This window comes from Protomyces lactucae-debilis (genome assembly GCF_002105105.1).
Source record: "Protomyces lactucae-debilis strain 12-1054 chromosome Unknown BCR37scaffold_1, whole genome shotgun sequence".
Classification (NCBI taxonomy): domain Eukaryota; kingdom Fungi; phylum Ascomycota; class Taphrinomycetes; order Taphrinales; family Protomycetaceae; genus Protomyces; species Protomyces lactucae-debilis.
In genome coordinates this window covers 467,707-482,660 of record NW_024467993.1, presented here as the reverse complement: position 1 = coordinate 482,660, position 14,954 = coordinate 467,707, and the positions used below count along the sequence as shown (strand labels likewise).

Here is a 14,954-nt window from a genome sequence, read left to right as displayed (position 1 = left end):
GTTTCGCGAGCTGCTTTGACAGTGTTTGACTAGATGTGTTCTCTGGTCTGTAGCCGATTGTAGCAAGCAAATGTTTATCGCACGCACACAGCATGGACCCCGCAACGGTCGAGGAGCAAACGACGAGGGCAGACCTTCACGAGACCTAGACATGCTCAGGCTTGCCAGAAATCTCTCCTCCAGTCAAGCCATCTTCCGCAGAAACATGTCATCAGCTGCAATCAGACCTACCCTGAAAGATCCCTCACTCCTCAAGCAGGGTGAGTCAATTGCCAAGTCATCAACACCCGACTGACTTTAGCTGCATTCATTAATGGCAATTGGATCGATGCAAAGGGTGGCAAGACCTTTGCTGTGTTAGATCCAGCCTCGGACACTGAAATTGGTACATTGCCAGAGCAGACTGCCGAGGACGCACGCAAAGCAATCGAATGTGCAGAGGAAGCATTCAATTCATTCAAAAAGACGACCCCTCGCGAGCGCGCAACACTGCTCACAAAATGGTACAACCTTTGCGTAGAAAATGCAGATGATTTAGCCTCAATCATTTCCTGGGAAAATGGCAAGACGCTTGCTGAAGCCAAAGGCGAAGTAACGTACGGCAACTCCTTCTTCCAGTGGTTTGCAGAGGAGAGTCCCCGTGCTTATGGCGATATGATTCCGTCCGGTATCAAAGGCAATCGCGTGTTGACTATCAAGCAGCCTCTTGGTGTTGTTGGCCTCATCACACCCTGGAACTTCCCTCATGCTATGTATGCGCGTAAAGTTGCTGCAGCCATCGCTGCTGGTTGTACAGTCGTGCTCAAGCCCGGAGGCGAGACTCCGTTCACTGCCTTGGCTGTTGCTGAGCTCGGTCAGCGTGCTGGTGTGCCCAAGGGTGTCTTCAACGTAGTCACTTGCCTGGCCAACACGCCTGACGTAGGCAAGGAATTGACGACAAATCCAATTGTCAAGAAGATTTCATTCACGGGCTCTACTGGCGTGGGCAAAATTCTGATGAAGCAAGCAGCCGACACTGTCAAGAAGGTGTCCTTTGAACTTGGAGGAAACGCACCATTTATCGTCTTTGAAGACGCTGACCTTGATAAAGCAGTTGCGGCGGCCGTGGCTTGTAAGTTCAGGGGCACTGGGCAGACATGCATCTGTGCCAACCGATTCTTTATTCACGAATCCTTATACGACATCTTCATTGAGCGCTTCAGCGCTGAAGTTGCCAAGTTCAAAGTTGGCGCAGGATTGAAGGAAGGATCGACTCATGGTCCCCTTATCCACAGCCGTGCTGTAGACAAAGTCGAGTCTTTGTTGCAAGACGCTGTATCGAAAGGCGGCAAGATCGTGATCGGTGGCAAACGTCTGACAGAACTTGGCAACAACTTCTTTGCGCCAACAATTATCAAGGACTGTACGACAGACATGGCTTTTGCACAGGAGGAGATATTTGGGCCTATTGCAGCCATCTACAAATTCTCCAGTGAGGCAGAGGTGCTTCGGCTTGCAAATGACACCAACGTCGGTTTGGCTGGCTACTTCTTTAGCCAGGATGTGGGTCGCATCTTCCGAGTTGCGGAGGAATTGGAGGTCGGCATGATAGGTGCCAACACAGGCATCATCTCTGACGCAGCGCTTCCTTTCGGTGGCATCAAGGAGTCAGGTCTCGGCCGCGAGGGATCCAAGTATGGTCTGGATGAATACCTCAAGATCAAAGCAGTGACACTTGGTGGACTAGGGCTTTGAGGGGCTTCCCTCATCTCGCGGCATCGTGATACCCAGGCTTGCAAGTAGGCTCGCCGCAGGACCAGTCATGCCACCTTCAGCCCGCATGCTTTCGAGCATGTTGCGTGCGAGGTTGAAGTCCATTTTCAGGTCCTCGTCTTCATCGCTCAATCCAGTGAGTGTGTCGACTTCGTCGTGGTCGCTGGACGCCGTCGCTTTTGCCTTCCCTTTGTATTCATCACCAGGAGCTAGTCTACCTAGCTCAGCATCCATCTCTGCCATGTAGGTCTTCAAATCTGGTACTTCTCCAGCCTCGTCTTCATCGGAGTCTTCTGCGTCTTCTCGTTCGTGCTTCTGTTGTGTTGCAAATTGCATCGCACGTAGAGCATCCTTATTCGCCACCGAAGAGCGCAGGAAGGACATGAAGTCTTGTCCATTCTCGAAAGATTCGTCGTCTGAGTCATACTCGTCGCTGTCCTCTTCTTCATCCTCGAAGTCCTCTTCCTCGCTCGACAAAGGGTCAATTTCAGCCCCCTCTAGACCAGATATATCATCATTCACAAAACGTCGCATTTGTTCAACCATCTTCTTGAGCGTAGCTTCACCATCAGCGTCATTCTGAGTTTGTGCATCATCGCCTGTTTGCTTTTCGAGCTCTTCAAAGTTGACGTACAGGTAAGCATCAGAGTCTTCTTGCATTGGAAGCTTCGCCAAATCACTGTCAGTGAGGAGTGGTCCTTTGAGGCACTTGTCAGCAACGTCGCGCAACTTTTCATCGCCCCTGAGGGCAAGTTCAAGACCACAGGTGAGCTTGTAGCCGACATCCGAGCCCTCGTCTTCATTTGTTTGCTTGTATGACGGAGGAAGGAGTAGCCTGACGCCTTTGATTTGCGCATATAAGGTTCTTGTCATTTTGACAACCATGTCAACGTAATCCTGGTCTGGTTCGAGGCCTTGTATGAAGGTATCTTCTTCCGGTCCTTTATAGAATAGAGCCGTGCATGCATTCGCAACAAGCTGCCGATTAGAATGAAGCAAAGTTGCAATTTTACGAGGGAGCCTGCACCTTGTTCTGTGCATCTCCTTTCTAGCTTGCCCGGGGTAGCGTAATATTCTTGAGAACGCATCTTTCTGGACTTCAGGGAGGAACAAAAGAGGTTTTAAGTTCCTGAGATGGTCCAAGGCATCGTCGAGGGGCAGTGGAGGACACTGTCTCGCCTTGATGGCCTCTGCTGGAGCAGGAATAATAGCAAGCTGCCCACGCATTATCCACACTCTATTCTCGGCATTATCTGGATCCAGCCAACGAGGAAGATGCATTGCACTCTCAATCAGTAGAAATTCTCCATCAGAATCCGTAACACTAACATAAATCTGTGGACAACGTTCAGACAGCGATCGAAGAATCCACACGACAAACCACTCGTCTTCAATACAATCGCCGAATCCAAAAGAGCCTTCCAGATGCGTTCCAATGAGGCAGATAGAGAATGGCTCGTTCTGCCAGATGTAGTCAGATGTCCAAGGCCGAGCAATCTCGTAGCAGGCATTGAGCACACTTTGTGCCGCTTGAGCAGAAGGATTTTCCAAGAAGATTTTGTAGTAGCAGATATCCTTTGGCTTGACCTCCATAGGAGAATTATCCGTCTCAAGCCAGACGCAAGAGCCTGTCTAGCTCGCGCAAGGAGACGGTCCGGTTGATCGTGGTGAAGCGTTCCCCTGAAGGTGAGCTCAAGATGCGTGGGAAAACTCGTGCGATGACAAAATATCCCGCGTGCAGAAGCACCATCTACTACAGAAGCTTGTGGTTGCCCGGTATCTGCTACAGCACTACAAGAGCACTTCTTTGATCCAGCTGAAATGGCGACCAACATTACTTTCCACGAAGGCTCTGTCACGCTCGAGGAGCGAGCCAAATTCACCGGCCAGAAGGGCATGACGCTTTGGCTCACAGGCCTGTCTGCATCTGGCAAATCAACTATCGCTGTTGCACTCGAGCAGCATCTGCTTCACCTCGGCATCAACGCGTATCGGCTAGATGGCGACAACATCCGCTTTGGCTTGAACGCCGACCTGGGCTTTGACGAGAAGGCGCGCAACGAAAACATCAGGCGGATTGGCGAAGTTTCTAAACTCTTTGCTGATTCGTCCTGCATTGCCGTCACTTCCTTCATCTCACCTTATAAGAAGGACCGGGACTTTGCTCGGGAGCTGCACAACAAGGCTGGCATCCCTTTTATCGAGGTGTATGTGGATGTACCGGTCGAGGTTGCAGAGCAGCGCGACCCCAAGGGCCTTTACAAGAAGGCTCGCGAAGGAATTATCAAAGAGTTTACAGGGATAAGTGCACCATACGAGGCGCCTGAGAATGCTGAGATCCACATTAAGAATGTCGACATCACTATCGAGGATGGTGTTCGGCAAATCGTTGAGTACCTTCAGGCCAAAGGTCTCTTCCCAGAGAAGGCTCAAAAGTAGGCGCCTGTTGATCCCCTGTAGTGGTAACATAGATGAGATGATCAACGACATCGAAGTATTTTGGACCGTTTCTAACATCCGAGGCGTTCACCTAGACCGTAAGCGTACGACGCATCTGTGTTACCACAGCATACTCTGCCCTGCGTCCTTGAAAAGACTCGCTTCTTGCTGAACATCCTAACGCATGAACAAGAGCACCAGCTGAATTTCGAAGTCATCGCATTATAATTGACACTGTCCCCCATGAGCCTAACCGAGATCACCAGCTTTAGTCTTCGCACTTCTGTTGCCTTCAATCCTATGCTTGTCCTAGAGATCCTTCGGCAATTCTGTGCTGCAAGATGCAAACGATCTGGCACTATCTGGAAAGCATATCAGGAGAAAGAAGATTACAAGGTCTTCTATACCGTCGGAGGTGAAAGACATGATACATTTTATACTGGGGGCTAACCACAGGCTGGGCTGATGCTGCAGCACATGCATCTGACCAAGTCAATCAAGAGGACGAGAAGCTCATGAGCATGCTGGATGCATGTTTTGAAAGACCAGAGACAAAGCTCTACATATTGAGGTCTGACCGTATCACTGCCATAAAAGGCTCTATTCTTCAGCTCGAGACAGCTGTCGTGTTGGACCATGCTTCAGTCAACGCTGTCTTGGAACATTATTATGCAAGTACAACGACATTGGCTGAGAGTCACTGGAGTGCTTCGGGCCTATCAACCGATTGCAAAGGGCTGGTCTTTGTCAGAGATCTAGCCGACAAGGCAGCTGACCTTCTATCCTTGGAACACGGGGCCTATCAGGCTCTCAGGTCTGCTATAGAGGTGCACACTTCCGACTGGCAGGTACGGCGTATAGAGCTCAACCGCTTCATTTGATGCATCGTACGTGCTACATTCCTAGTAACACTAGCGAATTGATGTCATCTGGTGACACAAATTATCAATTCTCGTTTCGCAGTCGAATTCGGATTCTCTGCTCGAACTACTAGATCTATTCATCTGTATCGTCACGAAAGCTGAGATGAGTCCCCTTAGAGTTGCTATTCTTGGTGCTGGCATCTTTGTCAAGGAAGAACACTTGCCTAGTGTGCTTGCGAGCCCGAATTTCGAGCTAAAGGCTCTGTACTCGCGAAGTGCATCTTCGCTGAAGGACCTCATACAGGGCAACGAAGCTGCTTCTCGCGTTGATTTGTATTTCTCCAAGGATGATGAAAATCTGTACCCTGACCGAAAGACAGCGACGCTCGAAGCTCTGCTGAATCGCCAGGACATTGACGCCGTTATCATTGCTTTACCTATTCTCGTCCAGCCAGATATCATTAAACAGTGCTTGACAGCTGGCAAGCATGTCATCGCGGAAAAGCCGGTAGCCAAGGACATTGCGACTGCGCGAAATCTGATTGCATTCGCGACGAGGCAGAAGCCTATGCTTGCGATTGCTGAGAATTATCGCATGGAATCGCATACCATCAAGGCAAAGGAGCTCGTCGCTTCTGGCGTTTTGGGAAAGATTCATTATGTCAATTACAGGATGCTTGGCAACGTACAAAAGGGTTCAAAGTACTTCGAGACAGCATGGAGGAAGGAGCCTCAATACCAAGGAGGCTTCGTCTTGGACGGGGGTGTTCACTGGGTGGCAGCGATCCGTGACGTCCTCGGCTGTGATATGCTTCGAGTGGGCGCAATTGTGACACTCAATCGCGAGCATCTGCTTCCCTGCGACCAAGTCCTGGCCAATATTGTCATGCAGGATGGGACACCAGTCAACTTTTTCGTGTCCTTCGCTTCAGAATGGTCCAATATGGACGAAGCCTTCATCGTGTCTGGTGACAAGGGGTATCTGTCCATCAAGCCTGGGCAGGTCACGCTCGTTGTGAATGGCGAAACCACAGTGTTCGACACCTCCAAATCTCCAGTCGATTGGCCTGTGTCGAGCCAGCAAGGTGTGTATAGCGAGCTCGAAGCCTTCGCAGCCGCCGTCAAGCAGAACATGCCTGACGAGCGTCTCTCTCCAGAGAATGCGTTCAAAGACCTCGCTGCTATCGAGACAATACTTGAGTCTGGCAAGAAGGATGGGCAGCCATTGGACATTCCAACATTGTAAAAAGACCAGATATACGTTTACGTCAGCGCCGCAGTGGAGTAGTTGAGAGCTCTTGCCTTGTCACTGAGCTTTTGAAAGACATTGAGCTTGCCTGGCGAGCGATATGTTACAGGATAAGTCTCATCGGGAACGGCTGCTTCGTCGTAAAGTATCGAGTCATCAATGTATTCGCGCCCGTGACAAAGAACGCCTACCCAGCGATCATTTGCGTAGCTAGACAAGAAGTTGATAAGTGTATCGATGTGCTTGGTATCCTTGTTAGTCATGACAAGGGCCTTCGATGTCTTGCCAAGCCCGATGTTCAGCTCCTTTGTCAATGTAGGAATGCTGGTGTAGTAGCTGTATCCATGGATCCGATGAACCTCCCGGTCCCTTCGGGAAGCCTCGGGGAGATCGTATGCTGGGGGAAGAGCTTTCGCTTCCGAGTACGAAGGAACATTATCATTGTAGACAACATAGTAGCTTTTGCCAGTCTCGAAGACACCGCCACGCAAGATTTCCTCGTCGTCAAACCAAATCTCCCCGTCAATGAGGAGACCTTCTGCATCGTGTCCGAACCGACGCTTCAGCAATTCTTGGAGTCCATTTCCCTTGGCAATACCGTAGACGCACTGCTTTCTGCGATGCCACATGAACTGTGCCTTGCAATAACGATGGCGCCCCTTGAGAATCACAACGAAAGACTGAATGATAGTCTCTCTCGAGAAATTTGAGGTACCCCAGGCGCCTATGGTATCATTCTGCGACTCTCCGGACATAGATGCGGCGCACAGAAAGTTCAGTAGATCAATGGAATAGATGTGTTGCCTTCGCAAGCCGGATGCTGGGAGCGATACGAAGTCGGGCAGGGCTATCTGAGCACTCCCTTGAATCGAGTAGCTGTCAAATTATATGCATACGGTCGTGAAGAGCGAGTCCGCAGTCGCCGGTAACAGACGTTTCTATAAGAATCTGATTCTGTTCAATGTTTGGGACCCCAGATTCATCCCACGACAATTCGCGGGGAGCACATGTTACCAATCTACATTTTCACGAGGTTATCACAACACTCTTGCAGTGTTTCTGAACAGGAATTCCATTAAGTTTCGTTCCTGACATCTTCCTGTTTCAAAAATGCTCGGTCAGAGTCGTCTTACAGACTAAAAACCTTGTTGCAGCGAGACCAAGCTAGTGCCGATCAACAACTACATCACAGGAGACAGTGGAGATCGGCCTGTCCATGCTTGCCAAGATGAGTCTCCAGGAGACCGGCCTGTGTCTATCAAGTAAGAAGTGAGATAAGTCACAGGCCTTCGTAGCCATTTTCGAGCAGAATATGCCCGACGACCATCCTCATCCAATGAATTGCGTCCAGAGATCTTGCAACTCGAGACAAAAATGAGTTTGGAAACAACGATGTTCATTTAGTAGCCGTTGATCACCCCAGCACCGTGTGAGATATTCAGGTAAACGGCTACGTCGATGCCGATGCCGATGCCTTGGAGTAACTGACAGCGTTAGCCTTGTCGCTGAGCTTCTGAAAGACATTGAGTTTGCCTGGCGATCGATACGTTACAGGATAAACCTCACCGGGAACTGCTGCTTCGTCGTAAAGTATGGAGTCGTCAGTGTATTCGCGCCCGTGGCAAAGAACGCCTACCCAGCGGTCTGTCGCGTAATTGGACAAGAAATTGATAAGCGTATCGATGTGCTTGGTATCCTTGTTAGTCATGACAAGGGCCTTTAATGTCTTGCCAAGCCCAATGTTCAGCTCCTTTGTCAACGTAGGAATGCTGGTGTAGTAGCTGTATCCATGGATCCGATGAACCTCCCGGTCCCTTCGGGAAGCCTCGGGGAGATCGTATGCTGGGGGAAGAGCTTTCGCTTCCGAGTACGAAGGAACATTATCATTGTAGACAACATAGTAGCTTTTGCCAGTCTCGAAGACACCGCCACGCAAGACCTCCTCATCGTCAAACCAAATCTCCCCGTCAATGAGGAGACCTTCCGCATCGTGTCCGAACCGACGCTTCAGTAATTCTTGGAGTCCATTTCCCTTGGCAATACCGTAGACGCACTGCTTTTTGCGATGCCACATGAACTGTGCCTTGCAGTAACGATGGCGCCCCTTGAGAATCACAACAAAGGACTGGATGATGGTTTCTCGGGTGTAATTGGCATTGCCCCAGTCGCCTACTGTATCGGTGTGGGCCCCTGAGTACACTGCAGAAGCGTACATCACCGTAGTACAGGGTCAAGATGATATCAGAGCTGCCCCTGTAAGGCAAGATTTCTTGATGATCGGAAAGATGAGCCGATCGAAATGACGGCCTGCGCGACGACAAGGTGAAACTGTGTGGATCGTGTCAGTGGAGGCGAGATCTCAGATCGGCGAATTTGTCCGTAAATCTGAACCAAACTTGAAACTTCCAAGGCGTCGGCCAAGATCTAAGATCCCACGGGCAAGTTCGCGGGGTATAATGGGACGACACCTCATACCAATCTCAGACCCTCAAACATCTACGACTGCTTATTCGAGATGGTCGGCCAGTGTTGCTCTACCGGATTCACATGGGACGGAAAGCCTGTTGGTAGTGAGACAAAGCTGGCGTCGATGGACGCATACGTCACAGGAGACAATAAGGATCGCACTATCCTCATTTGCCCAGACATCTTTGGATGGAAGCTGAACAATACTCGCCTGCTCGCAGATCATTTTGCTCAGGAGGCAAACGCGACAGTTTATCTTGTCGATCCTTTCGAGGGAGGTGCTGTCAAGGTAGAGGACATGAATAATGGCAAGTTCGATTTGAATGGATTTATTGCCAAGAACAACAAAGAGAAGTTGTACCCCGCATATGAGGCTGTCGTCAAGGAGCTCAAGGCCAAGTACAAGAAGATAGGCATTGCCAGCTACTGCTATGGCGGCTGGACAGCAGCGCAGCTTGGTGGCAAGGGAAAGAACCTTGTGGATGTTATCCATTTGGCGCATCCGAGTCTTCTGACCAACGAGTTACTCGATGGCATTGCTGTGCCAGCACTCTTCATTGTGCCTGAAACGGACCCAATCTTTACAAGCGAGTTGCAGGCCCACGCCAAAGAGGTGTTGCCAAAGTCGGGTGCTGCATTCAAATGGATCGACTTTCCTGGTGTTGCTCATGGTTTCGCCACGCGTGGTGACCCTTCGAACGACACGCAGAGGAAGGCTCTTGAGAAGGCAAAGAACGACACTGTAGACTGGTTCAATAGCCAGCTGTAGTCAACCTAATTGAATCATTGTTTGACACCTCGACAAGTGAAGGGATGCATAGAGGCAAATTTGCTTCCCTCCATGCGTTGAAATTCCCATGACTTGACCTCTACTTGATCGCATCCACCCTGTTCAAAGAGAGTCCGGATCTGCTGCTCAGAGAAACCATGTTCCGCCCCTTTCCCGATGGTCCTCAGAGTACCCTCTGGTGCAGCGTGGCCAAACACTTTGTCGAACCCTGCATGCGCAAGAAAGTCGACAATGACAAGACGACCTCCTCGCTTCAATGGCAAAAGTAGTTGCTTGATACACTTCCCTGGAAGGTCGAAGTGATGGAATCCAAAGCTGACGATCAGCAAGTCGTAGTCGCGCTCGTCTTGCAGCGTACTGCTTATGGGCGCGTCTTCAGATACACACAGGTTGCCTTCAATTGCGTGCATATGCTCTAGGCCGGCTTTTTCAGCACGCTCGTTGAAAACAGATACCATGTTTTCGCTAATATCCACGCCTAGGACCGTTCCTGCGTAGTCATGAAGAGCGAAAGCAGCAGCACCTGGACCACAGGCATAATCCAATACCTTGACACCTGTCTTATTGCTCGTGTCAAGCCCTAGCCATGATGCAATACTGCGAAGGTGGGCTTGCAACTCCGCAGTAAACCTTCGTTGCTCGGTCCCTGCGTCATATGTGCTCGCCTTTTGGTTGAAATGTTCAGCGTTGGCAAGTGACATGCTCAAGCCGTGATCAGGCTCTGAATGTGCAAGAAATTCGGCTTCAAGTCGTACTTGGTCTTGACCCTTGTCTCTCTTGAGCCAATTGACAAATGTAGTGAGTGACCAGATTGCGGAGACACTTCTCGGAACTTCCGGAATTGCTGGCGAAACAAATCCAGACGCGTCATGCAGCTCTGACACGGCATCATACACTCGACATCTACATCTTGTCGCAATATCTCGCAAGCCATCTTCTGATGCGCATACTGGATGTGCATCTACTAGTGGGTATCTTGGGCTTTGTGCGCTCCTACCAGGGCCCAGCGACAGACATGGCGCTCAGCTTGGCAAACGATCTGTCGCCTTCTAATGCCTTTCCCGCGTACTTCGCCGGTCGGCCTGATCAATGTCCACCATGGTAAGTACTACGCTTCATTTCTCTACAAAGCTAATCAGAGCTTCAATTGTCTGCTGCCAGCGTTTCAATGCAAGCAATTTGCTCCCTGCAACGAGTACAATGGCGCATGCGATTGTCCTCCAGGATTCGGTGGCAATGACTGCATTGAGCCAACATGCGGATCACTTGCAGATGGCAAAAATAGGCATGTTAGAAAGGGAAAAGACTGTGATTGTTCTGACGGTTGGTCTGGTCTCAATTGTAACGTTTGCGAGACGGACGAGGCGTGCAATCCCTTGATGCCTGAGCAGCTCAACGGTACATGTTACAAGGGCGGCCTTGTGGTGCATCAAAACTTTCAGATGTGCGACGTCACGAATCGCAAGATTGTTGATCAGCTCAAGGACAAGAAACCACAAGTGACCTTCTCGTGCAAAGCCGACGACCGGACTTGCAACTTTCAATTCTGGGTGGATCGCGTCGAGTCATTCTACTGTGCTCTGGACGATTGCGAATTCTCCCAAAACATCCAATTCGATTCAAATTCAACGGACTACAAGTGCAAAGACATCAAATGCTCCTGTATTCCTGACAGAATGCTTTGTGGCGAGGACGGTTCAATTGACATTTCTGACTTCTTGTCCGAGGAGATCAAGGGCCCTGGTTCATTCAGCTGCTCATCGAAAACGAAGAGCTGTACATTCGAGGAACCAGCAATGAATGAGCTCATCAGTGATGTATTCGGCGACAAATCCATTCAATTAGACTGTAATGCTTCGGAATGCCTCCATTACACAGAAATTCCTGGCTTTCAGCGTCCCGCCAAGCCCTCCAATGCTGGCCTCATTGCTGGCTCAGTCGCAGGTGCTGCAATCCTTTTGGGCTTATTGGCACTGATCCTATGGCTAACGGCCAGAAGATCACAACAAACCGATAAGCTCGGCGCAATACGATTGACTGATGACGAATCTGCACAGCTACTCGCGAATCATACTCCTGCGACACTTCAATTTCGCAAGGTGTGTTATGAGGTCAACGGCAAGGGAATTCTTCAAGACGTTCGTGGCAATGTCGGTCCAGGTCAAGTGCTCGCGATCCTTGGAGCTTCTGGCGCCGGTAAGACATCATTCCTCGATATCCTCGCGCGCAAGAACAAAAGAGGGAAAGCTACCGGAGAGTTCCTGGTCAACGGTCGGTCAGTCGAAGATCACAAATACAAAGACGTTGTCGGATTTGTCGACCAAGAGGATGCGTTGATGCCGACATTGACCGTTTACGAAACGGTTCTGTATTCTGCTCTACTAAGATTACCTCGTGATATGACTGCTGAAGCAAAGCGTTTGCGTGTCTATGAAACTCTGGAAGAGCTAGGTATTCTGCACATCAAGGATTCGTTGATCGGTCAAGAAGGCAATCGCGGCATCAGTGGAGGCGAGAAGCGAAGGGTCAGTATCGCTTGTGAGCTGGTCACGAGCCCATCAATCTTGTTCCTGGACGAGCCAACTTCAGGATTGGACTCCTTCAATGCTTTCAATGTCGCCGAATGCCTTACCAATCTAGCTCGTGGGTACAACAGAACGATTATCATGACCATACATCAGCCGCGTTCCAATATTGTGGCACTATTCGATCAACTCATCTTGCTGGCACGGGGTCGTGTCGTCTATTCAGGTGAGCTGTCTGCGTGTCAGACGCACTTTGAGAGTATTGGCCTGGCGTGCCCAACTGGCTACAACATTGCCGACTATCTCATCGATTTGACCATGAATACTACTGGTGCCTCTCAAATTGTCTCGCCACAAGACTCAAGCACGCCCATCAATAACGAACCAGGCACCAGCGTTCATAATGGGGAGCCGCATAGCTTGGAGCGATGCAACTCCGTTGGTAATGAGTCTAATGCTTGGGGCGAGGTGCGTCCTAGACAGAGGATTTCTAGAGCGACCCAGCAGCGTGATCTCTTTGGCGGTAGTACCGACTTAAATGACCTTTTCAAGCGCTACAACGACAGCGGCGTTGCGGCATCTATCGATGAACGGATCAAAGAGTCGATCGACGAGGCCTCTGACCGACCCGTGGAAATGGCATCACCTCTTGGCCGGGGCTATGCCCGCATCGGATGGTTTGCTCAGTTTGTGCTACTATCGAAACGCACTTTCAAGAATCTGTACCGGAATCCGATGTTGTTGCTAACACATTACGCTATTGCCGTCCTTCTGGCGCGTAAGTGAGTTCCATCTTAGACCTTGCTAACGTTAGTGCTGTGTGGCTATCTGTATTTCAGAATCTCGAATGACCTTTCCGGATTTCAGGGGCGTTTGGGACTCTTCTTCTTCATTCTGTCTCTATTTGGGTTTTCCACGTTGACTTCTCTGAACTTGCTTGTCATGGAACGCACAATCTTTATGAGAGAGCGCGCAAATGGCTACTATGCTCCGATTACTTACTTCATGGCTAAGGTGATGTTTGACATCATTCCACTGCGTGTGCTGCCGCCAATCATCATGGGACTGATCATTTATCCGACAGTCGGGCTTGTGCCCGAGGGCGCAGTCTTTGCAAGGTTTCTGCTCATTCTTGTGCTGTTCAACGTTGCGTCCGCCTCTGTTTGTCTGCTGATTGGTATCACGGTCAAAGAGCCAAGCATTGCAAACCTGGTAGGAAGTCTATTTATGCTATTCAGTCTGCTCTTTGCTGGTCTGTTACTCAATCATGGTAATTGATCTAGACGACATTCCGTCTGCTAACGCCAGATTCCATCCCTGGGCCCGTTCGCTTCTTACAGAAGTTGTCTATTTTCCATTATGCCTATGAAGCGTTACTAGTGAATGAGGTCACCTACCTCACTCTGACAGAGAAGAAATTTGGCCTGAGCATCGACGTGCCTGGCGCAACTATCCTGAGCACCTTTGGCTTCAATGCACAGGCATTCTCGGCAGACTTGCTCGGGCTCACGGTGTACTTCGGTGTATTCTTGACACTCTCCTTTGCAGCCATGCACTTCTTGCTTGTCGAGAAACGCTAGGTAAACGAGTCATAGATTGTACGGTGGTGCGCATCCTAACAAGATGAATTGATCAGCCCGTCGCTGGTGCAACTGGTGCATTCGTATCACCAAGACCTGACACATTTTCAGACTGGAGTATTCGTACGTCCGAGCTGACCTTGGGAGTTTGGGCTCCAATCGACTGATCAACTTGCATATTGCTAGGTAGAAGAGCACGCAGCTTCGTACCACAAGTATCACAGACCAGGGCCTTCTTCTTTGACGCAGGGCGTGCTGCTCTTGAGGATGTCATACATACATCACAACGCCACTCTTCAAGGCTTTTACTTTTCTTCCGTGCAGGAGATGGGGCGGCTTCTGAGGCTAGACCGGCCTTTGAGCGAGCAGTACCAAGGCTGCGTCTTTTGAGTGTCCGACTCTTTCCCGCGGGTACCCTTGCCTCTTGCACGGAGTCGACACCAACCTGCGTGCTAGGCTCAGCAGAGGTGTCCTTGAACATGGTAATGGCCACTTGGCGAGCAGGTGGTCTCTTAGGATCATCGTACTCGAGTTTGACGAGGGGCATCTTCTGTATGTGCAGGATAGCACTCGTCAACTTGCTTCGCACTTCATTCTGTTCGCGAACGTGACCTCGAAGATATGCAAGGACTTGTGCAGATGCGTGCAAAAGCTCCAGCGTGATGGACTGCTGCTGTAGAGGACTGGACTTGTCTGCTTGTCTGAGAGTCAAGAAGTGAAAACGTAGCACCGTTGGACTCAGGGTCTCTAGGATAGCGTCGCGCGGAACCAAGAAATAGGCTTTCGGGTTCTCCTTGAAGCAAAGAACCAGCTCGTAGACGAAAGCAGGCCTTGAAGGCGCAGCAGGCGCTAATATTTGAGGAGCAGTAGTCTGAGTAAGGCTTGTTGGCTTTTGGGAGTCTTTTGCATCGCTTGAATGCGATGTTGGCGGCTTAACCTCAGCCTGTGCTTGTACAGCTTTACCTTGTGCTTGAGGCAGGAGCATCGCCGCTGTGCAGATTTTCGTGTCGGCGAATGTGTGACATGCATACTTGAGCACAAACGTGCCCTTTTTGTTCACAGAGCTGAGCTGTATATTACGTGCTGGGGTCAAGAAAGAGCCAGCTAGGATAGAACGACGTGATGTATGCAGCGATTCGGAAAGTGTGACCATCTCAGGCGGCCAATGGGAGTGGGGCAGGAGAAGCTGGATCACAGTCTCTACACTTTGTGATCCGCTCTCTCTGGACAAGACTTTGGGAATGAGAGTCAGAGCTAGTTTTCAACTCGTTCGATTGTGATTGTGAGGTT

The 14,954-nt window shown here is 50.1% G+C and overlaps 10 protein-coding genes across 10 annotated transcripts; 5 read left to right on the top strand and 5 right to left on the bottom strand.

The window, feature by feature from the left end:
* Window positions 1-205: 205 nt before the first annotated feature.
* Window positions 206-1,734, top strand: BCR37DRAFT_342339 (NAD-dependent aldehyde dehydrogenase; the record flags this gene model as incomplete). The annotated part of the gene is made up of 2 exons (XM_040867427.1): window positions 206-260; window positions 302-1,734. The coding sequence occupies 2 exons, from the start codon at window positions 206-208 to the stop codon at window positions 1,732-1,734; spliced, it is 1,488 nt and encodes a 495-aa protein (XP_040728305.1).
* A 146-nt stretch (window positions 1,735-1,880) lies between these two features.
* Window positions 1,881-3,345, bottom strand: BCR37DRAFT_390326 (SGT1 protein-domain-containing protein; the record flags this gene model as incomplete). The annotated part of the gene is made up of 2 exons (XM_040870832.1): window positions 1,881-1,915; window positions 1,971-3,345. 2 exons carry the CDS (start codon window positions 3,343-3,345, stop codon window positions 1,881-1,883), a joined length of 1,410 nt encoding a protein of 469 aa, XP_040728304.1.
* Window positions 3,346-3,495: 150 nt separating this feature from the next.
* On the top strand, window positions 3,496-4,606 carry BCR37DRAFT_375706 (adenylylsulfate kinase). Its single transcript, XM_040868437.1, has one exon. The coding sequence runs from the start codon at window positions 3,574-3,576 to the stop codon at window positions 4,189-4,191; it is 618 nt and encodes a 205-aa protein (XP_040728303.1). The 5' UTR covers window positions 3,496-3,573; the 3' UTR covers window positions 4,192-4,606.
* On the top strand, window positions 4,347-6,300 carry BCR37DRAFT_404122 (uncharacterized protein; the record flags this gene model as incomplete). Its single annotated transcript, XM_040872054.1, has 3 exons — window positions 4,347-4,606; window positions 4,648-5,039; window positions 5,155-6,300. The coding sequence occupies exons 1-3, from the start codon at window positions 4,435-4,437 to the stop codon at window positions 6,298-6,300; spliced, it is 1,710 nt and encodes a 569-aa protein (XP_040728302.1). The 5' UTR covers window positions 4,347-4,434.
* Window positions 6,301-6,317: 17 nt separating this feature from the next.
* BCR37DRAFT_396230 (uncharacterized protein) lies at window positions 6,318-7,058 on the bottom strand (the record flags this gene model as incomplete). Its single annotated transcript, XM_040871704.1, has 1 exon — window positions 6,318-7,058. One exon carries the CDS (start codon window positions 7,056-7,058, stop codon window positions 6,318-6,320), a length of 741 nt encoding a protein of 246 aa, XP_040728301.1.
* A 695-nt stretch (window positions 7,059-7,753) lies between these two features.
* BCR37DRAFT_385082 (uncharacterized protein) lies at window positions 7,754-8,518 on the bottom strand (the record flags this gene model as incomplete). The annotated part of the gene is made up of 1 exon (XM_040870318.1): window positions 7,754-8,518. One exon carries the CDS (start codon window positions 8,516-8,518, stop codon window positions 7,754-7,756), a length of 765 nt encoding a protein of 254 aa, XP_040728300.1.
* Window positions 8,519-8,668: 150 nt separating this feature from the next.
* Window positions 8,669-9,724, top strand: BCR37DRAFT_11562 (Alpha/Beta hydrolase protein). The gene has a single exon (XM_040865955.1). The coding sequence runs from the start codon at window positions 8,819-8,821 to the stop codon at window positions 9,536-9,538; it is 720 nt and encodes a 239-aa protein (XP_040728299.1). The 5' UTR covers window positions 8,669-8,818; the 3' UTR covers window positions 9,539-9,724.
* Window positions 9,725-9,806: 82 nt separating this feature from the next.
* BCR37DRAFT_375699 (S-adenosyl-L-methionine-dependent methyltransferase) lies at window positions 9,807-10,349 on the bottom strand. The gene is made up of 2 exons (XM_040868436.1): window positions 9,918-10,349; window positions 9,807-9,874 (listed from the first exon to the last, which is right to left on the bottom strand). The coding sequence occupies exons 1-2, from the start codon at window positions 10,258-10,260 to the stop codon at window positions 9,813-9,815; spliced, it is 405 nt and encodes a 134-aa protein (XP_040728298.1). The 5' UTR covers window positions 10,261-10,349; the 3' UTR covers window positions 9,807-9,812.
* A 225-nt stretch (window positions 10,350-10,574) lies between these two features.
* On the top strand, window positions 10,575-13,664 carry BCR37DRAFT_342860 (putative ABC transporter; the record flags this gene model as incomplete). The annotated part of the gene is made up of 4 exons (XM_040867461.1): window positions 10,575-10,660; window positions 10,701-12,862; window positions 12,899-13,354; window positions 13,393-13,664. The coding sequence occupies 4 exons, from the start codon at window positions 10,575-10,577 to the stop codon at window positions 13,662-13,664; spliced, it is 2,976 nt and encodes a 991-aa protein (XP_040728297.1).
* On the bottom strand, window positions 13,226-14,945 carry BCR37DRAFT_375697 (uncharacterized protein). Its single transcript, XM_040868435.1, has one exon. It carries the CDS (start codon window positions 14,815-14,817, stop codon window positions 13,717-13,719), a length of 1,101 nt encoding a protein of 366 aa, XP_040728296.1. The 5' UTR covers window positions 14,818-14,945; the 3' UTR covers window positions 13,226-13,716.
* Between the last annotated feature and the right edge of the window lie 9 nt (window positions 14,946-14,954).